Source organism: Parasteatoda tepidariorum, chromosome 10 (genome assembly GCF_043381705.1).
Source record: "Parasteatoda tepidariorum isolate YZ-2023 chromosome 10, CAS_Ptep_4.0, whole genome shotgun sequence".
NCBI classification, from domain to species: Eukaryota; Metazoa; Arthropoda; class Arachnida; order Araneae; family Theridiidae; genus Parasteatoda; species Parasteatoda tepidariorum.
In genome coordinates, this window is record NC_092213.1 from 38,507,435 (window position 1) to 38,535,407 (window position 27,973).

The window sequence follows — 27,973 nt, forward strand, 5'->3', positions numbered from 1 at the left end:
TAACTTTTTCAATGAATTCTGAGTCATCTTTGATTCTTTTCTTATGCACACTGAGCATTCACAAACTTGGCAGATATCTAAGCTATATTTTTAAATTTCATTTAATAAAATGTAAATAATATTATATTTTCTATTAGTTATTCAGTTTAACAAAGGTGTATAACACAAGCTGACTTCTCGCAACTGTAAAACTTCATCAACACAATAAATACCAATGTTATACGAAACTACTGTTTGTAGTTATTTGTGCTTCTAAGTCAGTAGCTATGCCAGCGCCAGCGCGATCGCCTCTGTGCAAAATTTGTAAGTACAAGAAATTCGTACTTTTTTTAAAATATCTTGCTAACAATGAAGAAATGTATCTTGAAAAAATGAACAGATGAAAGTATATGTAATAACAAAACAAACTGTAATAGGAGAATATTTAAAAAATTTTTCGGGGGGAGGGTAGCTTGTTAGAGGGTTGCACCCCCTTTTATATTATTTTGCCTGCGCCCTTGATTGCAGCCACGCAGTAATATAACTTTTTTAAACTTCAATCTATGCTTATCAAAGCCTTTTGAATCAATCTTGAGAGCTATCTACAATCGTGGTTATAGCGTGTTATTTTAAATCGAACTTTTTAATATGAATAATAAAGAGGCTAATTAACGATTTCTTTAGCGAAAGATAAAAAATAGTTATTCTTTATTTTTTGATTATTAAGCATTTTTCATCTTATGTCCTTCCATCACCATCTAGAATTTTAGGTTACATTTCTAATTTGTGTTTACATGATATTTTTTTGTATTTAACAAATTTTGAGGTTATAGTATTATTAGGCAGCACAATACCTTTCAAAAAGGTTAGAGAACAGAAGAGCGGCTTTATTAGATTAAAAGAAATAGCGATTGATAATTTTTAGATATTCTAATCATTTTTCCTTAAAACTTAAAGGAATAAAAGGAGGCGTTTTACGGTTTTGAGTAAGTAATTTTAAACTACTTTTTAAGTTTTCATATTTTTTAAAATCTAATTTCATTACAGTTTAAACTGATAAATGAATGATAACGCTAAAAAAATTATTTGAACGTTTATTGCATGACATTACTTATCATAAATCTAAAAAACAAGCAACAGTATACTTATTTAACTACCTATCAAAAACTTTTGATTGCAGAATTTTATTGGCATAATTTTATGACAAAAAAATTAATCAAGAATCTAAAGTACCGCATGATTTATATCTCAAATTGTGATTGGGTGGCGGTCTTGCCTTTTATATGGATCGAAAGATACTGCCAATTAGAGTAAATATCTATAGTGGTCCTTAGTGGTGAAATATAAGTGAATTGGTGGTCCTTAGTGGTAAAATAAAAATGAAATTGTGGTTCTTAGTGGTGAAATATAATTGAAATGGTGGTCCTTAGTGGTGAAATATAAATGAAATGGTGGTCCTTAGTGGTGAAATATAAATGAAATGTTGATCCTTAATGGTGAAATATACATAAAAAGGATTAAAATCATATTTAGAATCTACCCTTCCCGTCACCACACCTTCGACAGTTGCGTTCGATCAGTGTGAGGAAGGGCTTCTTTAACACGTGTGTCTCAATATTTAAAAAATAAATAAATAAATGAAAATTTACCAGCATAGGGATGGTGAGGTCTACCATAAGGCGGAACCCTTGGGACGAACCTCCTGTTTGGCTCCTGTTCTGAATTTTGCAGTCCTAGCATCGCCCTACACGATGGAGCATCGTGTGACGTCAGGCGCCATGCGATTCCACTCACTGTTATTAAAACAATACCAACACCTAGAAACAGAACAAAAAGAAATGTTAAGCGTTAATGAAAATGTTAAGCGTTTGAAATCTACTTTTTCAAAATATAATTATCAAAAAATTTGTTCAATGCAGAAATGCTCAATCACATTTTGTATTCAGGACTAAACGTTCATAAATTTCAAAAGCGAAAGAAGAAGAAGAAAAAAAATTTAAAATCATTTCAATCAAGCTTGTTTTAGGGTAAAGTTAATCCAAAATATTTTTACCAGTTTTATAACATAGGATTGTTTATTGACCGTCTAGTTGCTAAAGAAATTCTGAAGCAGTTAAACATGGGAGAAATAATTTTTACATTTGTAAGTTTTGTGGCAAAGCTTTTAAAATCTATCATAGATGTATTAATATGTTTAATAATTGTATTAGCATCTGTATTGCAAATTCAAATATTTATTCATTTCGTTATCTGAAACAATATTTAATTTTTTTTAAAGGATTTATATGAGGAAATCAAAACTATCTTTCTTTATTTGATGAAAAACCACGCAACTTTTATAAAATAAAAATTAAAAATACGTAAAATGGTTCGATACAGTCATTAAAAACGATGAATACTTCTTTTCTATGAAAATGACAAATCAGTCCCCGGTCCGAATCGAATCTTTGCAATTACCCGATGTATGATCAATAGTTTATTGTATAGTTTCATTGTATAGTTTAGCAATATAATCGTTTATGTGAATCAAATCGTGACTTATAATTATGGCGATATTTCGTTTTATATCTAAAGCTGAAATACGTTTAATTGTAACAATAGATAATTAAATGAGATTTTATCATAAAAAATCATATCCAACAAAATCTAACAATGAAAAAAAATGTAGAAAAAAATTAAGAGGAAGTAAATTAGAGATGTACTTAATGCACATCTTTTTTAGCCAGTCTTTAAACTTTTGAATTTAAAAATAATGCCCATAGACAACAAAGGCAGGAAAAAGGCTGTTTGCCGTAACACTTATATATGAGAAATCCCCTATTAATACCACCCCAATCGATTTTTCAGCTATTGATTTGCATCAAGTATGTAAATACTCATCGTGGAATTTTAGATAACAAAAACAGTTCCGCGAAGTGGCAACCTATTCTTTTGCCGCTTCACTAGCGTCATCTGTTGAACGAACCTAATTATCAGTTGAATCGTTTCCTCACTATTGATAGGTCTTTATTCTTCTTTTTTTGGAAGAACCCTTCGGGAAATTTCCTTTCAAGTTCTCTTGAAGTTTACACAGAGAATTAATAACTAAAGAGCAATATTTGAACGCGGATTTCGTACACTGAACTCATCACTCGAGTTAAATAAATTTTTTTTTCCTCTTCTTTTTTGACAAGCCACTTTATTCACATCAGTTTGTATCGCTTTAAGCTGTGATAATAATAAAAAAAATTCGTCTGCCAAATTAATTGAAATGCAAACGATTTATTTTTTCTATATTTTTTTTAAAGAAAAACTTTTTCATACAATACAACTTGAGGCTGTTCTTCTCTCTCTCTCTCTTCCCCCCCCCCTTCTCAATATTCGAGTTTAAGTGAAGTTTTAGTTAAAAAATTTATTTCCTACACAATTCTGACAGGAAACTTTTAAACTAAATAATAGTCAAGATAAAGATTATAGAAGAGCGCTATTTATGAGAAAAATATATCGCTTGATTCAATGATTACATTTAATATAATAGAGTTTCTAATAATAAAAAAATAGTGTTAAGTACGATATTTCTTAGAACATAAGTTAATATATTTTATAACTTATCTAACAGATGAATCAGGGTAATAAAAAGTTATATTATAATCAGCATGCAAAGTACTTAATAATAAAAGTTTTATTTACTGAATTCAATAATTTCATTTTAAAGTGGGCTGAATATATCAGAATGACATTTACATAAAATTGTATAAATTTAAAAATTAATACAGCTTAATATTGTATAAATCTGTATAATATTTAGCAATTTTTTTACAGACTTCAAAAATATTTCCAACAGTTAAAGGCCAGTTAAAATAAATTTACAATTGAATATCGTGATATTGATGATTTTTTTCCACATAAAAAAGACAAACAATAATTTTTATTCCCACTTTTTTACAATTTTTTTATTATTAATATATTTTCCTTCTTTGTGATATTAATTTAATTTTCATGTGCATATTTTTAATTCACTTTATTCTGGTTAACAAACGTAACTTTTTTTTAGCATTTTTTAGTGTTTATTACATTTAATCTTTTATTAATTAAAGTTTTTGCTGTTAAAAAAATTGTTTTATTTTTCAATTATTAAATAAAATATGTTTTGGTCTATTAATGACAAAAATTTGACAATTGATATCTGTTAATAGATTGATATATATTAACTGCTATATATTTATACTAGTTTTAATATTCCAGCATCTATATAATTTTGATAATGACTACTTAGATAAAACCAAATAATAAAAATCTTGTATTCTAAACTGTTTGACACGAACATATTTTCGATTATTAAACTAAAAAAAATTAAACTTTTCAATTTAAGTCTAACGCAGCTTTATAGAAGAAGATTCTATTATCCAATGCTATAATCAAAGCCCATCAAAGAACTGTTTACATACTGTAAAGTAGGTGTAGAATATATTAATAATTATCATCATCTCATGAATTAGACAGCTTAATTTTAAAACTAATCAAATTAAAGCTTAGAAACAAGTTAATATAATGTGACAGACTTTTACTGTTAAATATAGAGAACAAAATACAATAAGAGAAAAATGACACGATAAATTTGTTAAGTTTCCTTTTTAACAGAAACAGCAGATGCGTTCCTTCAAGATAATTCTACTTTCGGAGACATCTGTAATTTTTTAGTCGATTCGCAAACGATCTCAATTCAATTTACAAGCTGTTCACCAAAAGAAAAAGAATACGCACACATTTCTTTCCATTTTACAATATGTTCTAACTGTTACTTTTCTTCCCGCCTTTTTAGAACGTTTGCATCTGCATCCTGACGGAGGGTGCACAGCTGAGATGGATACATCTGCAAATAAACCATCTGTTGAAAATTTCGTTTTGGAACAGTTGATCAATACCATCGAATAAAAAAAAGCGCATATGTGTATAAAGTGCTATTGAGTGGGTGCTTTAAATTCAACAATGTGTGTTTTTAACTCGGCTTCCGCGTCGTGTGTAAGTACGTTACCAGAAGTTAACCTATTCCTTTATTCTTATTTTTTTATTTCGTTTCCCCTCAATAATATTGGCAAAACTACAGGGCTTGCAGTATCGTTATATTGAGAAAAACAGTATCTTCATAATTAACAATACAGTATGTCGATAATTAGGAAATAAGTAATTGCCCGTTACTTTAAATACCTTAAAAACTTTACACGTATAGAAATATATAAATAAAACTCAATAAATTTGATAACACTTGGCAAAGTGTAAACTTTTAAGTTAAACACTTCTCATTTTGAATTAGATACAAATTATTTAACACTTCCGCTTTATTTGCATCTGAGTTGATGGGGAAAATCTGGCACTCTCTTAGTGGAAAGATACTACGAATGCGAATATTTTGTTGCACAATTTATATAAAAACGAACTATCTTTGAAAATACTTTGTTTCTCCTGCGATAGTGATAAATAAAAGCTACCGTTGCTGTGGTTTTTATTATTTCCAAGATCGAAGATATCTCATTTTGTACAGAAAAATATCTTTTGTCTCATATTGAAAAATGTCCATTTCATATTTGAAAATATCCATCTTATAATAGAAAATATCTACTTGGAGTAAAAATTAATTAGAGTGACTTTTTTTTCCTCCTTAATGTGTGTAACTAATATATTTTATGGGTGGATATTTCGTTCTGAAAATTCTTGAAAAGAAAAATCTGATAATTGAAATTTGAATACAATTGTTAATAAATAAAAGATGACGGGGGTCAACCAGTCGGGATAACTGATTGTTACTTGAAACCCTTAGTTTATAGTGATATGGCATTATGTAATCGAGATATGTGGTTGGTAATAAGACAGGAACCTTAATGTGGCTGTAATTGGTACCAAAAATACCAGATATATGCACTCATTGGTACCAAAAATAATGAAGTTAGTTTTTTTTAATTTTTATTCTAACTTTTTTTATTCGGTTTATGTAGGGTTTGGTTGCAAAACTTTCCTCCTTTTTCAGTGTATGTTGTGAGTTTTAGAAGTGATTTTTATCATAATGTTCCATTTTTAACATGCCCGACGAGAATCAAAGCTAAAACTGGCGTCAAAGATTAATTACTTCACAACAAAAGATAATTTAAAAAAATTATCGAATATAACTACGAAGTTTTGGTGTAAAACAAAACATTAAAGCTCCTTACATAAAGTTTCCTTTGATTCAAAAGAAAACTTTCTAAATTAAATCAACGCTGTGTGTTTACTTTCTATTGAAATATCCACTTTGAATAAATGAAACGCAGACGGAAACCATTAACTATAATAAATGTTTGGAAAAAAAAGAATATGATAACAATGAATCAATAGCGAAACGGACAGAAAAAAAACAGTTGTCGAGTGTAATAATGTAATGTTCCGGTGCATGATTCGAATATTGTTATTTTTAATACAAGGGAGTGTTATACGTCCTTTTAATTACAATGTCAACAGAGCGTTCCGAAACGACCTACACACATAAAGAAACCGACAAGGTCACTAGCCGAGATACGTGGAACAGCTGATTCTACGGCGCTGCATTGTTTGTATCAACGTGCTGCCATCTCTTGGCAAACAAACACAAAATTAAACTTTTCATGCAATATTATTCTTCGCGTAAATTGTGAAGAGGTAATTTTAATGGCAACAAACCATATTGATTTTAGTTCTGTAAACATTACACAACAGTTAATTTAAATATTTATATTGATTTATGACAAAATATAATGTAATAAATTCCTTGACAGCACGAACATTATTACTTATTTTAAAAATATGTTCTATAAATTTGTTTTTAAATTAGTTGTTTCTTATTGAAGATTTACTTACTAGATATTATTTAATCTTTACGACACGCATAAGCAACGAGGAATTCATTTTATTCCTTAAGATAATCGAATAATCATCTTAATTTTTCCTTAATTTTAATACTAGAAATAAAAAGAAATAGTAATAAATAATAATAAAAAATATATTATGCCAATTTGATATTTTTTTCTTGCAAGTAAATCAAGTTTTCTTTCTCAGTACTATAGTTTAGTTTCATAGTACTACATTCTTTCTTAGTACTCAGTATATTTTACTTTAAAATTTTATTTTATGAATTGACGCAAGTCTAGTAAAAGTTATTATATATTTATTTATTTTCTTTTTAACTAACAAATATTTTCTAAGCAAGGAAAATAAATAAATCAGATGACCTTTGATTAAACGTCTCAACAAAAGCAAATGATACGATGAATAACTTATTTACTTAAGCATTAGTAATAAATTCATAAATATTTCGATTTTTTTTTCCATTCAAATCTACTATTGCTATAAAATGCTTGCTTTCAAATTAAAACTATTATGGATGTTTTATAATAGAACGAATTATTATATCTGTGATATTATTAATAGATTGCAATTATTTTTCGATACAACATAATCACTCATTACTTTAAATACTGAAAAAATAATACTGTGTTTCGATATTTTATCATTTCCTTTTCTTAATGTTTTTACAGCTAACTTTAACAGAAACGATTTGTTAGATTTCAAGAGCGTTTTTTCCCCTCAGGTTTAGAAAACAATGTGCACAATGTGCGTAAATCTTTTTTTTTTCCACGTTTAAATATTCTCGAATGTGTATAATTTTTGTATTTTCATTTTAGATAAGGTATTTCAAAGGGATGATTTTTTACGGAGGGAACACTACCTAGGAGAGATATTAAATTCTCACTTTTTATGCAGCGCAGTTAGCACAGAACAGAACAATATCGGTTGTCTACAGAGCTTGTGCAGAAAACACGCACATGAAAATGCAAAATCTTTCAATTATATTTTGAAATTAGCAATGTAGTTTTGTATAAAATATTAAAGTGGACTTTTTTTCTTCTTTTTTTTTCAAAAATACTAACTAAAGCTTACAAGAAAACTTGCATTAAAAGGATTTGTCGGTCTTACACTACTCATACATTTTATTTATTTAATAATCGCTCCGTAGACGCGTAAACAGCCCCAAAGTAACGCATCAACCAGCTTCTTGCTATATGTAAGTCGATCATCGTCCTAGATCTTATCACCAGTGCATAAGTATTGCTTGTACCTTGGCCAAAGCTTGTACCCATCACCACAAAAACTAGATCTGATTACTCATGAATCTAGAAAAACCATTTGTACTATAAATATTGGATTTCAAGTTAGCATTACTATAAATTTCAAAATAATTAGGATTTTGAAATTTATATATTACTCATATTTTTTGTTCATTTATTTATTCCAATCCATGTGAATATGTAAGGAGAATCAAACAAATCGTTTAGCCTCCTACGATCTGTAAGTCGATCCTTGCTCACCGTGTCATCATTCCAGATAATATCACCAGTGCAAAAGCATTGTCTATACGCATCACCATAAAAACTAAATAATAATACTAATGAATCTGGAAAAGCCGTTTGGAATGTAAATATCCGATTTCAAAACTCAATTCTTTTGTGTTTAAGGACTTAAAAACCTTTAAACCTAAACAAATCATACTAAATGACGTCATTTTAAGCGATGACGTACACAGAATAAGCACTGTAAAATGACTAGGCACCGGCGTCATGAAAATCAAGTGGACGTTCATGGGACCGCGACGAATTACCTAATTAATTCTCATACACTGGAAACAGTTGCCTGAGTTTCAGCCTTTTAGCGTGACCTACTGAAATAATTATGACAATAGGAGGTTACAACTCTGTCATGAGGAAAAAGTAATTTTTGCTTTGCTAGATTGAGTTTAACGTGTTTACAAATAGATAACGCATTTAAAAATGCCGATTTAATTAGAAGGAAAATAAAATGAAGTTTTTCTTTCCTGTAATTCATTTAATTCTAGAAAGATGCGCATTATATATATCGGTAAGCCTCTTCAACTTAGCAAATAAGATCCTGTTTCCGAATGATTGGAAGGCGGATATAAAATGCCAACATTTACAATTTAATTTCAGTTAATTAAAAATCAGCTTTTAAACAGGTCGAAATTAGTTTAATTAGAAGCAGATAGTGTAATGACTCATATTCGCGTATCACTAGCTATCTTGCAATGTTTAAAATTAAGATAGTATTAAGTCCAAACCTTCACTTTATATTAAAAATATCGCAGTTTTACCACATTTGTCAGTTTTAAATCTAAATAAACATCGCTTTAAATATTAACGTGTTCTGTTAGTTATAATATCTTATTTCAATCAAATAATACGAAAATCATATCACATCACTATTTTTTATTTTTAATAGGACATCTAGAATCTAAACTATATTTCATGTAATATATGCTTTGGATATATTGCAATATGGTGTCCGTTTCTAAATCACTATAAATTATTGCATCGTTGCTGAAACAAATCGATAACTTATGATTGTTTTGGTTAGGTAAGAAGTTGCTAGACAATCTAATCAGCTGAAAAGTACAACCTTTTATACGATCCTATAACATATGGCAGTTTAGTTAGCTAAGCAGTAAGACGATTAAGGTCTTGTTTCTATGGAGCCAGTCATTGATGGTCGGAAGATCTGCATCTTCTCTGATGCTCCATCCAACACCTTGCCAATTGGCATGGATGTGAAAAATGGCATTGGGGTCAGTATCCTCAAAAAATTTAAGTGACTTTCTCTGACTCATCAGATACACCTACAAAGGATTCCCTCCCATGGTGATATTATGGGTAATGAGATTGCTGAAAATCTGGCCAAGACCGGTGTGGGGGAGGCCCTGGCAACTTCGATGCCTCTCACATTTATGGAACTTTTTTCCATGGCTAAGATTAGTTTTAAAGACCCTTGGCGTGTCCCACCAGCACACTATTGGTTGTCCTACCAGCACACTACTGACTCTCTGGGACTTGTATTTAGCCGAGTAGATCAGATCTATCTCAATCGCTTTCTCAGTGGTCACTTAAGATCTTTAAGATATTCAAGTGATTCCAAGTGCTTTGATACCTGCACCACGTGCTACAAAGAACATACTAGGACATATCACGTTTTTTTTTAACGTTAACGCCTTTAACCACGTTAACGCCTTTTTTTTTTTTTTTTTAGTACGTCTCCTGACCACATCCTTGCTTGACTTGGGCTTACCGGACAAGATATAACGGGAAATCTTATGATGTTATTGGACTCTTTTTGGGTGCACAAAATCGAGGACCTGAATTAGTTCTCCTGATCTTGGGGATGTGCAACAACAGGCGATTTAGCTAAACAGCTATAAAACAATATAATTAGCTATATAGCAAAATTACAGTGTTTACAGCGATGCAATACCATATGACAATTTAGTTAGCTAAACAGTTATGAGACGATCTAATCAGTTATAAAGCAGAATTACAATCTTTGCAACGTTTCATTACATACGATAGTTTAGTTAGGTAAGCAGTTAGTTAAGTAGCTATAAGACAACATAATAAGCTATATAGATAAAATATAGTTAATCAGACAAAATATATTGGCCAAGTGCCGATGAGACAGTTTAGTCAGCTAATAACATGGTTCCTCCAAGGAATATAAAAAGGCTACAATTTAAGAGCCTTACACATGAGTAGTAAGCAAGAACTTTAAACTATATGTACCATCTTGGCGGGCAGAATTATCTGAGCATTAGAATAGATAAATAACTTAAACATTTTAAAAATTATTAAATCTTTCAAAAAATCACTAATTCGGCGACATTTCCCCTAACTAGATGATAAATAAGAGTAAGTTTATAAATATTAAAAATTAAAACCACAAACGCTTTTCATTTTTACAAAAACTGTGGCTTTTCTTCATATTGATATTTTACGCTATTTTTAGAATAAGCATAGAGAGCGCTGGTTATAGATAGCTAAACTTGATCTAAGAGTCATGAGTAGTAACTGTTGTTCACTTACAGCAGTTATGAAAATAGCACTTTGATCGCAAAAAATTGCCGTTTCATATGACGATGGAGCTTTCGAAAAAACAGCCTTTTAACGTTAAAATGTGGAAGAATACCGTCTTATTTACCGATTAGAAACTTGGTTCAACAGCTTAACAGATAATTACATAGCACAACATCATCACAATCAATCACATACGTATAAACTTAAGACATCGTTATCAGCTAAAAAGTTCTTATATGAATGAAGAAGACAAATATTTATTAAAATTCTAATCCCTTACAAACGAGAAAAAGCAGACGCTTGAGAAATGTTTCCCTCTTAGAATTATTTGTTTCCAAATACGAATAATCAGTAAAGACTTAAAAGTGCATATTAACAACAACAATTATTCATCAATCATTCCCTAGAAATGACTATTTCAACACAGATAAAAACAATTATTTTTAGCTTCTTATCGTACTGTTTAATTATAAGTATCCATTATATCACAACTCGTCTCGGTGTTTTGAATCTTTATTGGTGCGACAACTGCTTTATGAAGTATAACTTATGATTTTAATATTCAAATCACGATTTACACTATCGGGTATTTAGGCTTAAAGATCAACACTTAAAATTCTTTGTAACCTACCTTCTCCAAGATGGCTTTGAAAGATAACCTCCGAGTTACTCCATTTAAGAAGATTTTTTGCAGACAAATTAGCGGGCGTTACCCTTTTATAAAAGAGAGTTGGTCAACATTCCTGGCAAAATGCTGACAACAAAGGAAGCATAAATCGAAAAGACCATTTTTTCCTGCCGAGACAATAGACAATGCGCAGTCAGGGAAAGCACTTCTTTTGTAAAGAAGCTGCTATTGGAATATTTATTTATTGATCAGAGATGCAGAGAAACACAGTCTGTGAAAGCGATATTTTTTTTCTCTATATTATAGAACAGAAAAAATGCTGCCATTCTTTAAAAAGGGTACAACTGAAAAAAAAATAGAATTCTTATTTTTAACGTTTTAAATTAAAATGCATGTTTTCTAAATATTTCAATTGAAATACAAGTCTATTTTGTTAATCTTCACTTCGCAGCGAATGAAACTAGGAGTTTCGCCGCAGAGAACTTTTTTATTGGACAGTTATTAATATTATACTAAAATGTGGCAACAAAAAAAGCATAAATCGACGTTAATTAAAGATTAAATCCTAAATGTCACATTTGTAGATGTGTTACGAAAAGAGAATGTTTCAGATGGAAAAAATATAGTAAAGTAACCAAGGAAATATGGAATTTAATCTGTTTAGATAACTGTCTTTTTACATCTTAAATACATTTACATTAATTTCAGAATACTCAGTATTATAGGCGACAAAAAGAGAAGATGAAAAAAAAAAAAAGAACGTATTCTAAGAATACCGAATAGCAATAAACATTACAATGTAATCCACTACTTTCGTACCAGCTCTCCATAATGTAGGTGGTAGAGAAAGGAAAAGGTATATATTCAGATCATATTAAATATCGATAAACCATCGTTATTAACTGGATACTAATCCATCAATTTGTTCCGACTCCCAATAACATAGGAGCGAATTATTTCCTGATCATACCAAGTAGCTATACGCAAATATTACATCGTATTTAACTGGCCATACTAATCCCTTACTTTAGTACCAGTTCTCAATAATGCCAAACAATAATAGGGGATGGGGACTATATTTTCTGATCATAGCAAATCAAAGAACTGTTCCATCGTTAGTTATCAGATCAATAATAAGCGTAATAATCATGATCATTCATCTGATCAAAGAACTGTTCCATCTTTATCGTCAGATCAATAATGAGAGCAATGATCATGATCATCCATCGGATCATAGAACTGCTCCATCGTTATCTTCAGATCAATAATGAGAGCAATGATCATGATCATCCATCAGATCAAAGAACTGTTCCATCGTTGTCTTCAAATTAATAATGAGAGCAATGATCATGATCATCCATCGGATCATAGAACTGCTCCATCGTTATCTTCAGATCAATAATGAGAGCAATAATCATGATCATCCCTCAGATCATAGAACTGCTCCATCGTTATCTTCAGATCTATAATGAGAGTAATGATCATGATCATCCATCAGATCATAGAACTGCTCCACCGTTACCTTCAGATCTATAATGAGCGTAATAATCATGATCATGCATCTGATCAAAGAACTGTTCCATCGGTGTCTTCAAATCAATAATAAGAGCAATGATCATGATCATCTATCAGATCATAGAACTGCTCCATCGTCACCTTCAGATCTATAATGAGCGTAATAATCATGATCATACATCTGATCAAAGAACTGTTCCATCGTTGTCTTCAAATCAATAATAAGAGCAATGATCATGATCATCCATCAGATCATAGAACTGCTCCATCAGTATCTTCAGATCTATAATGAGCGTAATAATCATGGTCAAAGCTCATTGTTGATCCAGAGCATAATTTAATGAATTTCATAGTAAATTTCTTATATTAGTGAGAAAAAAATTTTTTCCTAATGGGTGGGGATAACGATTAAACAAGTGTTTCATCATTATTTTCTACACAATACACATCAGCAAAAAAAAAAAAAAAAAAAAAAAAAAAAAAAAACGCTTTGTTATAATTGTTCCCTTGAATTTTATAGCAAACACTAAGAAATAGATTTTCTGTAGAATAGTAAATGTCAAAAAGCTCTACAAGAGGAAACACAACTTTAACTATGTTTTAACGACATAAGATTCTAAGGTTTGTTTATTGGAACATTTGCTTGTACAGTGTTGATACGTAACAGTGTTGTTTGAAGATTTTTGCCAAGATAAATAAAGAAAAAGTTACAGTTTAAGAGCTTTATACTTAAAGCAAAGCTATAATTTTAAAACCTTGCCGAACTTTAAATGCCATTTGTCGTGAAATACAGAAGAAAAAGCATCTTGTCGTAAAGAATTATATGGGCCTTAAAACGGTCAAATAACTAACTTATAATTAAACTTTCATTAAAATCGCCAATTCAGTGAGAATTTTCCACTTAGATGAGAATTATCAAAATCAATAAATAATTCTCAAATTTTGCTAATATTCACGAATCCAGATAAGGCAGCGTTAAAGCAACTTCTTTTTAAATTACAAAAAAATTAAATCATAAACACTTTTTATTTTCACAAAATAGTGGCTTTTCTTCATATCGATATTTTGCGCCATTTTCGGAGTAAGGATAGAGCGTGCGGGCCAGCAGATTCGAGTGTTGCCAACTCTCAGATGCAAAATGGCATATTATTTCCGAAAACGTGTTATTCTTAACAGAGAAACATAGGTGCTTCGTGAACTTAAGAAACTATTTTTCCAATCGGTATCAAAAGCTATTACTCAGAGAAAGTAACAGCAGAAACATGCGACGTGTCCAAAATGCTGCTACAAAATCTATTCGTGAGCCAACGAAATTTTTAAATCGTCTGCTGATTTCTTCTCTTTCGCATGCTTTCACTTTCTCAATAGGAGAGGTATGCTAATTCCATTAACACAACTACAATTCTGAGATTCTGCGTCTGCAAAATCTGCTTAAATAAACATTGCATAATCCTAGATGCACATGTACTTATCATTTACATAGAATGTCTTTTGTCTTTCTCTCAAGATGAACTAAAATGAAGCGAGGAAATATGTGCTCAATTTTTGCGCGTGACCCCGTCACACATAAGAACTTCACGCTTATGTTATAAATCTTGGAAATTTATGCAGACAGCGATTGGAGACTACAATGCCATAAATCGATACCGAGTTGGACTGCAGAATTAATGTGTGAAAATTACTTACTTTATTCAATCTATAAAGCAAGAAGAAAAAAGTAGAAGGTAATTTTATAAATTAAGTTAGAGCCGGTGAAAAATAGGAATTAACTGTAAGTATTAGTGGCATAAATAGATTTTATTTTAATTTATATTAATTCGTATATTTTAATTTAAATTAATGATGACTTTTGCGAGGGAAAGGTGGAATTTTGAAAAGGTTCTAAATTGAAACATCGTATATACTTTCCGACTTACAACATTGAAATGAAATTTATCTCAACACGAGAAAATAACTCACTATCTTATAATAATTACATTCAAAGTTTAGTTAAGGATTATTATAATTCTTAAATTTATTTTTTATTTCATAACTGGCGCTGAACAGCAAACATAATTCTGAGTTAACGACTATTAATGTTCAACTTGCAATGAATTTACGACAAATGAATTCTAACCTGTCCGTCTACCACTGAGAATATTTTACGTCAGCACTGTGGTCGGTGCGAGTCAGAAGCAGAATTTGTATACACTAGCCATAGATGGGCTTCGAACCTGGGCTCCCGCGGCTCCGTAAAGCAGATTAAAATATTTGATAAATGAAAAACAATTTTTATTGTAATTCATATAAGAGTTATTTTATTTATTTAATTATTTTCTTTCCTAGAGTACATGCTCTCAAAACCTCGTGTGCCCCAATGCCATGGGGGTTGCAGGGATATAATTTACAACACTGTAAGATAACATTAAAGGTTTTGATGTTATTTATTTTTGTTGTTATTTCAATGCGTTTAAAAATAAATTAGAGCGATTGTTCTTAAAGCGACAGAATCAGTAAACTTAAAATTCCTATTTCTTTTTAGATATATGTTTAAATTTTTTGTTTTAAAAGTAATAGGGACATAAATTTTTTGTTTTAAAAGTACAAAGGATATTAATTTTTTGCTTCAGAAGTAATAAGGATATAAATTTACTGCGATTAAGATTGTTTTTTAAAAAAAAAATGGGTTTTAATTAGACTAAAGACATACAGATCCTTTTTTAAAATAGTTTAATTCCTTCTTTTAAAATAATTAAATACAGACTTATACGAATAATAACAGTGGGTAGCACATTTTTTGTTGCTTTTATACAAATCTTGCCTAATTTGAGTGTGCTGAAATTAGTTTTACTCCTAAAGCTACAGATTATGATTTAATGACATTTTTAGCCTACTTTTTTTATTTTATCGAAACGTACAAATTTAAAAACGTTCTATAGAACAGGGGGTAGCGTAAATTTCACAGCAAACTTTTGGGGGAGTTAGGCATCAGGATTAACATCGCATAGAACATATGTTCGGAAATGTTACCGTGTACGCCTAGGGTCGTTTCCCTATGAGAAGCAAGCGAAGAAACAGTTGATAATAGGGGAAACGCACCAAGTGGCGTATGACGACATTTTCGGACATGAGTTTCTATGAGGCAATTTTAATTCTGATGGTGTGCCTAAATTCCCTAGAAGTTTGTCGTAATATTTACGAAATGTCATTTAAAAAAAGTAGCTTGAAGAAAGAAACCGATTGCAGATTTAAAATCTGCGATGTGATAATATTCAAAATCCGTTTTAAAAAAAAATCTCAAGCAACAGAGAAAAAAAAATGTTCCCCAGTGCAATTCGTGGGAGTTCTCACTCGAATTCAAAGGGGCTAAATTTTTGAAAGACATAAATTAATTTACTAAAACGAATTGTGGGATTCTTGTTCTGATTTAAGAGTGTTTCACCTCTTAGTGTTTAAAATTTGGGAACTAAAAAACTAATAGCTAACGCATGAAACTCGCAGAACTTACAATTGTACCGAAAGAAAACAATTTAACACGGATAAGGCATTATTTACATTTTCTCACGGGCGTTTTTTTCCTTAATGTTCAGAATTTTCGCTAAAGGAAAAGATAATGATTAAATCACGACTACGTCTTCTTCATTAACGCCCAAACCGGACCTGTGAAAGTCACTTAAACTATCATGTCCGAATTCACCTTCTTTTTCACTTCATGTGTATTTTCTTTTTATGGTGCATTAATAAAACTTATAACCAAATCAAGGAAAAAATTATAAATTTATCATACGATATAGCGACAAGTATATAGAAAAACAATATGAGAATAAATTTAACTAATTACACACAGAGGAAAAAGTTCTTGTAAAATTATGGTAATAACATTTCTGGTAAAAAATAAAAAAACTATAATTTTAGTTGTTAATAAAAACAAAATATAAGGTACTATTTAAACCATTCAATTTTTAATTTTTTGGTTCATATGATAACGGTTAGCCGGAAATTCTACTTTTCAAAATTCTTAGTACCAAACTTAGTTCTTAATTGGTATTCTTAGTACCAGACATTTATTAAAAAATAAAAAACTGAAAACTAAAATTAACCGAATAAATGGTTTTTATGCCATGCTCTACGCTACGGTATCAAGATAAAATAACTAAATTTTACGACATTTACCAAATTTTATAAAATAATATTTTATTGTTAATTTTGCCAAAATCATAACCAAAGAGCTTCGGTAAAAATTACCCTGCTTTTTGGCGTTCCCATAGAGCCAGAAGCATGGTCAATTGTACTAGATTCGACCAAACTTTTTTTCGCAGTGTCAAGAGTTTTTACACAATATTAAAAATAAGTGTATGTAAAGAAGCACAGTTGGGCACAAAAAAGCCCTAACTGGTTTATTAGATAAAAAATGCATACATAAGTACATGTCATAAGAAGTGTTTTTTATACACAAAAACTTTCGCAACTTTTGTACTCAATGTTTCATTGACTTGTGTTTAGTTTCATTCGATAAGACGGGGAAAAAAATACAAAGGAAACAATGTATTACTTGTTTGGTGGATAGCAATATCAGATGCGTAAATAGGTACAAGTACAAATTTGTAGTTTTTGTACATCTACATTGTTAATTTGTACATTTTGTACTCAGATATTTTGTGGAAAGTGTACAGAGAGGATTAGGTAAGTTTTTAGGTATCATTTTTTAACGAAGAACGAACCTATTTTCTATAATTATTAAACTAATTATAAAATAAACGTAAATACTTAAGGATAAATTAAAATAAAACTATTATTATTGAAATATGGCACTAAAATAAAAAATACATAATACTTTTAATGCAACTATCTGCTTATCATTAAGAAACCCAAAATGATTGAGATGTAAAAATTGGTGAGTGACGCGAGCAGGTGACATACATTGTCCCAAGTGACATATATATTGATTAAAATCGTTAACAGCAGGCACAAAATATCAAATTTAGTCATTATTTTAAATAGATATAATTTAAAATCGTCAAAAAGCATTTCAAAATAAGACATCAAAAATTTTCGGAGGTCGTCATTTTGAGCGTCCGCTATTATTGTTATGGGTTAAATCTGAGAAGGACTCCCATTCAAAATTGAAGCTTCATATGTGTGGTACATTTGTACCAAATTTTATGCTTCAGTCATTAAAAAAAAGGTGCGATTCATTCATATATTTCATTAATTTGCCGGGCGATAAATATCTATTGATGCTGGGATTTAAGTCAAAGCACACTGCTTTTTTTAAAGACAAAATCGTCTGTAACAAAAAGAAATAAAACTAACATGTACCACCCCTCTTTCTTGCAGGCGTTTTTCATACATAGACCACTTATTGTGGCCGGTCATTAATGGGTTTAAATAACATGAACTCTAACTGAAAAGAACATACTGAAATCACATCCATAAGTACATAAAAACATTTGAATTGAAAAGAGAAAAGAATTTTTGTCTCGATAAGACTAACGATCGACTGTTTTGTCAACATTCTTATTTATGTTCTCTCCTGAATCTGGCAATAGAGCCAATCATTGCGGCCTGAATCCAATTTTAGTGTTTTCCAAAGAAAAAAAAACATTAATAAGAAACAAGAACAACCTGGACTTATTTACTGGAGGTCTTTCTTGCTGTGTGAAAAATAGGTAGTGTGTGTATATATATATANTGATACTTATATATATTAAAGTAAGAAAAGACAAAAAATGGTGGAAAGCCTGATAAATAATAGAAAAGAAAATCATTTCGAGCAAAGCTATTGGGTGATATCCGAAATCTGGGCACGGCAGTTTTTATTTTTTATTTGTTTAGTTTTTGTGGGACAAAGAGCGGGCAAAGATTTCTCGGTTTTTATTTATATTCTTGAAGGAACTTCCGCAATTTTTTTTTTCTTTTGCCCGGAATTTTTTTTTTCTCTTACGATTTTTACGGGGAAAAAGTTCTTCTCAAAGAAAAGCTCTTGTTTTTCGAAAGGCAATAGAAGGACTAGTATTAGAATGGAATTTTTTTAAAAATAGATTTAAGTTCTACAAAGGCACAAGAATTTTACAATTCGATGAAATATATAGTAAATTGGCAGTTCCTTTACTGTGCTTAGGACTATTAAGTAGTGCATACACAAACACTAACCTATTTTTCTAAAAGGATAACTAAAAATAGTAATCTTAACATTGCAAAGATGTTTGATAAAAATGATATCAAAAAAATATAAGAAATAATTTTAAATATAGTTCAAAAAAATGGAAATTGAACCGCGTGAAAATATCAACAGTTACAGAAAAATTTCAAAACCAAAAGTTAGAATAAATACTGAAAAGAAAAGCAAAATATTCCTCAAAAAATTTCAATTAATAAGTTAAACTATAAACAGACATTAAAAATAAGTTGTTTTTTTTAACAATTTTAAAACAGATTTAAAAAAATTAGATTTAGACAAGAGCGTTTTGCAGCATTTTCTATTTTAAAAATTTTGTTAATAGTATAGCAAAATAAGAGAAATTCTAATATTTAAAAACCAGTAATAACCGAAGCAATTCTTCTCGAAATACTTCAATGTATTCAAGTATGTAGCTACTTTAATTTGAATCACAAATATATGCTTTTTGCATTAAACTTGCTGATTATTTTCAATAATTATGTGAAAAATTTGCATCATAACTAAACTATTTTTGTTGTATTACTTATAAAAAAGGGAACTTTATTTTTTATTATATTTCCAGGTAAACAACTTAATTATATTAAAATTATTCCTCCAGGAGCGTTTGTACTTAAAATCCAATTATGATATTAAATATAATATGATTACCGTGCCTAAAACTTCATTGATTAAAAACATAAAATTCATAATCATTTATTAAACTTATGGATTTTATCTTTTGTTGAATTTAAATAAACAACCAATTGAGTTATTCAAAAGATGCTTTGTTATTAACATAGGTTTAAAAATCTATCGAAACCATTTAAATGTCTAATCAAACAAAGAATTTAAATTGATGAGAAAAACCGCCAAACGATGAGACTCCATTTATTTCTTTAGTATTAAAACCTTAGTGGAACATAATGGAATTTAGCGAACAAAATCTGTCAGTTTAGTGAGCCGTGATGAATGTAAGATTTATAATAAATGATAAAAAAAAATAAAAGTAAAAGTGAATTACTTAGCCCGCGAATTTCCTTCATGATGAACGACCATACCATAAAAGGAATTACAAAAAAGAATATTCTAACAAAAATTGGCAAGAAAAAAATTAATAACGACTTTAAGACCGCATTAAGTAAAATGAAATATTTTTCTTTAATCTTCGTTTTGCGAGTAGATAATAACTTTTGTGACAACTATTTTTGAAATTAGAATAAATTAGTCATTTAGAAGTACCCGATGGCAACGATAAATTAAAATAGTTTGCGCCGAGTCTTCCTTCAATTTAAAGTCAAACTTTTTGTTTATTGTACGCTTATTTTTCTTTTAAAAAAAGAAGATGAAAATCAAAGAAATGTAAAACTAACATATTAATTAGGATTTAGTTTATTGCGAATATTTATTGCTTATTGTAATCGCAAATATTTATCGTTTATTGCGATCGCAAATATTTGTTTAATAATATAGTTTATCGTTACAAATGCATAATTATCCCTTGTTACTAATTATTGACAAATAATATAATTTTGAGGATTTCTTCATGAATCAAAAAAAATATTAGTTATTTAATTTCGACATAATTGATACGAGCTTTAATTACAAAAAAAAAGGAAGTTAACGGGGTTGTATGTTTATTTAGTATCATTTCATTGAAAAAGGCTCAAATCAGAAATAAATATCGAATTCCAATTATATAAAAGAATAAAAACAAGCAAAAATTTCTAAATTTTACTCGCATATAATTCAAACAAATTATATTGTTAAACCAATTAGAAAAATAAATAATTAAAAAAAATTATACAAAAGAATGATTTAGTACATTCTAATATTCTCTACTGAAAATATTAATCTATTTAATACTGCGTAAAGAATGCAATGTGAAATTGAAGCCTTTTTACATTGCATTGGGGAAAAAATTACCTTAAAAAGACAATAAATATAAGAAGCAACTTTAAATTTATAAATATTCAACGAAGATAAGGAAGGTAAAATTTTTTTAACGAGAATGAGAACTAAAAATAGTAATAATAGTTAATTAGTAAGTAGAACATAGCTGACGACTAAAACATAAATAAATTCCACTTATTATGTTGATAAAGTAAAGAAAGTAAAAATACAAAACGGAATAAAAGGAGATAGATTAATAAACTCAGAGAAACATAAAAAAAAATTTAAAAATAAATAAGAAAATAAAGAATAATTTAGTGTTTCTGCCGTAGAAAATAAAGGAATTTTTTTTTTATTTATTTATTTTTTTAAATTTAAAATCATAAGTAATAAGAACAACAATAGTAACATAGAATAATAGAAAGACACATAGAATATTTATATGTAAAAAGAAAACACACCAGTAACCAAAAGTGACATCATCAGTAGCATCGCCAGAAACTAAAGCCATCAATATCAACACCGTTAATGACACAAATAATACTATTAATAAGTCATCAAAGTAATGAAAATCTTAAACACAGTGTGGAAAATATAGATGTAAAAAGAAATGTTTGCAAGGCGAAACATAATTTTAAGGAATAGAAGTTATTAAACTTGTTGCCAGAATTATTGCCTTTACTTCAAAAGAAAATAAAAAATTTCGAAATAAAACCTTGAGCTGTGTATGTTTCCACAAATAATGATTTGACGTAACAGTTCTGTGTGAAAAATAGACAAATTTGCTGCTTCGTCAAGGTCGTAACATTAAACATTCATACTTAAGGGTAAGTACTTTTCATCCATTTAAGTACAATGTAACAGTTGGAACTGGCTTTGTTTCGTAAGATTCTCTTTGTTTGTCTTAATGGCTGGAGAAAAATTCAAACGATAATAAAAGAATATTTATGTAAACCGAGGACAATGTTAAGATTTACACAAAACCAGCTAAGAGATGAATTTAGTTAAATATTTCATTAATATTTGCTTAGTTCGTTTCCTAATTGTTTGCTGGGTACATTATTTTAGAATAATTATCTTTATGTACTTATTTTCTTTTCAAACCCCTTTTCATAATTAGCGGATATGAAATGAAGCAATAAGTTTTCTCTCAGAATCGTTTGCTCGATGAAATGTTTCCAATGGGTCCATTTACTTTGAATGAGAATTTTTTACAGCTGTTCAAAGGCGTTTCATAGATGTGGCAACTATTTAGTTTTATTTCGTGTTCAGTCAACCATTTAATTAATATAGTTAAATGTAATTTTATTCAATTTCAGAACCAAGGAAAATTTTATAGTGGATTTTATTTAAATATCTAATCGAGCAATTTTAAAAATATGTATTTGTGTTAGTGCTACATAAATTCAAAAATATAAATGTTACTTTATCCAATTAGCCAGCACAGGTAAATTCAGCTATTTAATTAATTAATTTATAAAAAAAAATATTTATTCAAATAAAAAAATTTTAAAAATTAAATAAAAATTTTATTATTTTTGTTTTGCGACTTTATCGTATGCACCGGCAAAATGCATTAATACCAAATAAATAAGTGATTTTTCAAAAATCAATTAATAAAATCGAGCGAGTTTAATAAAAAGTTTGAAATTACCAAGCTAAGTGATAGATAAAGAATAAATTTAAAAAAAAAAAACAATGTAACGAGCAAAAGCTAATACCGTTTGACTAACTTTCACCCACTATGAGAAAAGTTGCTTTCTTATGAGAAAAATGCTTTTAATGTTTAAAAAATGAAATTTTAAAGTCTAGGCATATTGCGAAACCTCTCAATCGAAATAGGTTCTGGAAATGTTTCGCAACGATTGTCGGGCTTATCTCTCACGGAATTCAAAAATGTTTACAAAAGTTTGTATTTATTCGCAAGAAGTATTTACATTTTCGTTTAATTCTAATCTTTTCGCGGAAATAAGTTTGCAATTTAAAAGTTACCTAACTATCACTTATATTTTATATCCTGTCAACTGCATATTTTTATAACATTTAACTTCAATGCAACTAGTACGAAAAAAATAATAATTTGTTTTGGTACGCAATATATTTATCAATACGAGATAGTAGGGGCGAGTGGGGTCAATTGTAAAATTTTTTACTTAACTATTTTTAACTAACAAAAAATCCAATAAATTATTAGTATTAATTGACAGACGAGTAAAGTAGACTATCCTCTACTAGAAAAAAAAATAAATACCTTATTTTAAATGTCATTATATTAGTTATTAACAATTTTTGACAGTCGTGCACTTGTTACAATTGTCCCCACTTACGGGGTCAATTGTAACAGATCATAAATTCAACTAAAACATAGTTAATTATACATATTATCATAGTTGTGATATTTTTTTAATTGATCGAAATAGTAGTGATATTTTAGGAGTAAAAATAATAATGAGCAGAGACCTACAGGGTTAAACTTTTAACTTTAAGGGGTTAAAAATTTTAATTTATGCTGTGAAAGGAGACAAATAAAATAATGCACATGCAACATAATATAAATGACATAGGAAACTATCGGTGGTTCTTAAAGAGTTAAGTAATGGTTTGTAAACATAAGATTATTTATTTTCAGCTGTTCAGTCGTCCCCAAGACGCCATTTCAGCTTCATTTGTTAAAAACAATGGTAGTTAATTAACAAAACTAATTTTTTTATTGAAATGTTAATTAAGCTGTCCACTTACATATTCGGTTAATAATTTTTATTTGTTTAAACAAAATTACTTTGTCACAATATAATATTCTAATACCAAAAAAAGTACTTACGTAGGGTGAAAATATCTTTTGTGATGTAACTCTTTCAAAAGTACATAAAAATGGTTGCCAGCAGGGGTAGGGGTGTACATGTAGATTTATTATATACACCTTGTGAGCAACCAAATCCAGAACCCGACACTCGAAATTTTTGCTCTGTTACAATCGTACCCTGTTACAATTGACCCCACTCTCCCCTACTTTTCTTTTTTATACCATGTTGCACTCACTGTTCTTTCTGGTGTTGTAGTAAATTTTTTTCTTTTTCAAAATTAAACAAATTGTAAATTAATAACTGTGAAAACTGAATAATTTAACACAAAGTTTTTCAGTAAACAGAAATACAATAGTTATTAATACAAAAAGATACTTTGTTTTGATACATCGTTCATGGGCTGCAATAGCGGCACAACTTAAAAAATCATGTTTTGAGATAAGTGGGTTTGAAACTTTCATTGCTAAGGAAAATGCATAAGAAATGCTTTAGTTTGCTTAAACGAAGATTACCTTAAGCGCTCCCGCAACATAATCATTGTATTTGATGTTAGTAGAAAAAAATTATATTAATTGATTCAGCGAAGGTTGTCGATCAATTATTTTATATATAAAAAAAAATAAAAAAAATATTATGCAAGATCACTGACTTTAAATTACTTATTGTGTTTTCCACCCGAACCTAATTTTAAATACACCATAAGAAACAGTTTTATTTAATTATTAATTAAATTTAATCGCAATAAATTAAAACCCGATGCACATTGGTTATTAGAATTTAGTTAGTTCAATAACTTATATTACTGATAAGTTACATAAATATAATACGTTTATGAATATTAATATATAATTATGTATAATGCATAGTACTATATTAATCTAAATTGTAATAAAAAATAAATATTTTTATAAAAATTCAGTTCTGCTTACATGGTTATAGTTTCTAATAAATAGCAAATGTAAATGAAAAAAAAAATTATGTTTTATAATCACATCGAATTAGACAATAGTAAAGTTCATATAAAGCTTATTTTTTTAATCAATTTTACTCAAAAATTTTTGGAAATGGATGCTGCGTGCTTGCCTGCCTATAGCTGCTGGTGAATATAGTAGTAATCATAATTTTTTGGAATTCCTCCTGAACAGAGAAAACATAAATAAAAGCTTAATTAAGTTTCTAATTAACTATCTTACTTTAGTTTAGTTTCTAAATAAGTAGGATCATATTTCTTACTTTAGGGAAAAAGAAAAACAAAAACTAAAGTGAATAATTAAAAAAAAAAAAAAATAGTATTAAAAAATTTTCGGAAAAAATTTACACACATAACATGGTGATTGAATATACGTAAGTAATGTGTAGTTAAATAAATATATCTTTAGAAGTACATTAAGGTTAGTTAAGTAACTAAATAAAATTCTTTTGAAAGACTTAACAAAAGCAAAAATAAAAACAATGAAAATTTGAAATGAAAGATTAAAAAAATACAATGTTATGTAATTGGTATTATAAAGAATTAGTATAACTTTCTTTTACAACTATAAATGAAATTGATGTCGATATTGTGCCACACACCCTTTTTTTCACAGCCTATTATAAACCCCTTGTCGAATGACCTAACTCGCGTGTGTTTCCTTCCTGTAGCCTCTAACTTCCTGCGCGCGCCAAACTAACTGAAAGGGAAAAGGCTCAAGGTTTTGACATTCTGACGACAACCGTAACGGAAACGGGTGCAATATTGTATTCACTGCCGGGGACTCTCTTTGTTAGGCAATGACGATTGTCGACTGTCATTTCACTCTTTGTTGCAGACGATTCCCTTTTCAGCCACTTTCACAAATGATTTTCATTTCGTGATATCTTAGTATCGTCTGTTGGCAACATCTGTTGTAGATTGAAAAGTTTAGAATGTGTCGAACATTGAAGATGAAAATATAAGGACAAAAGGAAAATATTCCAACATTCTGAAAACCTTTGACACACCCTAAAATATAGTGCCCCTTTTTGTTGTCAACTCCATTTAGATTTCATTTAATTTTGCATACTGTATTGATTCATGTAATCTAAAATTTGTATTAAATGTAAATATTTAATACAAGTTTTAGTTATTGAAATTTGTTGTAAAGTTTTTAAATTCCTTAAAATATTTTTAATAATTGATGTTATTATCAGGAATTAGTAGAATAGAAGACAGAAATTTGAATTTAAAACTAAAAACAATAAATAGTAATAATAATAGGGAACAAAAAGGCAAAATTATTTTGTAAAATAAAATAAATGGTACGTAGATCATTTCAAAAAATCTCTGAAAGACTGGACTAGTATAATAAAATTAAACCTCGTTTATGAAATTGCTGCATGGTTAAATTTGTGAAATGTAAGTTTTTATTTTTCTTCAAATGGCAAGCACTGAACTAGTGAAAACGTATATTTCTAACCTTTAATGTATGCCATGTCGGCCTTCAATCCAATATCTATAGAGTGCCAAATGCTCGTACGACAATTTATGAAATGCAATGAGAGGTTAAGAATTATTAATTATATGTTTTGCCATTTGTAAAGAATGCCTAAGCAATGTATGAAATATTAATCATTTCATGCTTTACCGGAAGTTTTTAATCATTCTATACAATGCCAGACTCCATACATGGACTGAAACATTAATGGGTTCAAGTTTTAAACAAAAGACAGTGGATTACAACATGGCCTTAAATCTCCCCTTAATATTCAAATTTGAACAGGTAATATCTATGCATTAATATAGTAATATCCATGGCTCTAGAGCAAAATGATTTTGAGGGGATTTTCTTAAAATAATGAAATATTAAAATTGAATTAAGTAAAAAATTTCGAAAAACGAACCTTTCACAAAAATTCTATCCGACGTCCGATCTATAGGAAATAAAATAATAATAATCCATCGGAAATTACACTAAAGAATTTAATCAAAAAATTAATATAATGTATTGTAACTGGGATTCAATTTCATAAAATAAATCATTCAGGTACTTATACAAAATACTTAAAGTATATACTGACCAGAACATTTGGGATTATCATGGTTTTGCAATTACATGATGGAGACAATAATGAATCTTTTGCATCGATATCACTGTTATATGAACTTATTACAAAACAAATTATTAAATAAATAATAAGTTTCACACTTTTTTCAATTAAAAGCATAGAATTTATTATAGTTTATCAAAGCAATTTATCATATAAAAAAAAAAATTAATAGTGCTTTAAAATATCAAGACCAAAGGAAATTTAAATAACATATGTTCAAAGACAAAAAATAAATACGAAAAACATCTATTGATTTCAAATAAATGGATGTGTTTTGAAAATATTATTAACAGCAGAAAAAAAAAAGTTTCATTCATAAATATGTAGGTACTTCAAAATTATAAAACTTAATAATAATTTTGAATAAAAATGTTACACTAGAAAATTTTACAGCCTCTGACAAAAATAGAAAATAACTAGCTTTCAAAATTTTTTTAAACGAATATCAAAACATCTTTCTTAAAACCTACTTAATATTTAAGAATAAATTGTTTACGATTTCGTAATTTTTTAAAATTTCTTTTTAAGCAAAACGTTAAAGATGCTAGTCACTTAGCTTAAAATACATAACAAAGTTATAAAAATATCTTCGAACATTTAAAATAACATAAATAAATCCATACTTCGTGGCATAGCTAGCCAAAAGCAGAATAAAGAACAAGGAATATCCATTTCTTTCTTAAGTTCAGAACAAAAAGAATAAAATAAATTTTTTGAACGGAGCACAGAAGAACCATTCTAAAATTTTGAAGCAAACAAAATATCATCCCTTTACTATTTCCTAAGCTTTTTCTTTCTATCGTTCGTATTTCTTATTTTATTTATATACGTGAGTTTATTTTGATTTTTTTTTTCTTCTTTCAGACGATAAAATGAGCGAGCAGAAAGAATTTCTGAACAGGGGAATTCAGAAAACGTAAGGAGAAAGAAATGTATACAAATCATTGGGGAATATCTTAATTGAATAAAAAAGTTGATGATTCAATTTATGTATTAGAGTATAAATATAGTTTAACAAAATATTTGTTATGGTAAAATGAGAATAATCCGAAAA

The 27,973-nt window shown here is 28.8% G+C and overlaps 1 protein-coding gene across 1 annotated transcript in view; it reads right to left on the bottom strand.

The window, feature by feature from the left end:
- Positions 1 to 27,973, bottom strand: part of LOC107454216 (uncharacterized) — a gene marked incomplete in the record, with an annotated part of 134,371 nt that overhangs the window by 7,105 nt on the left and 99,293 nt on the right. Inside the window, 1 exon segment of the mRNA XM_071186437.1 lies at positions 1,629 to 1,796. Coding sequence (XP_071042538.1) covers positions 1,629 to 1,796 — 168 coding nt within the window.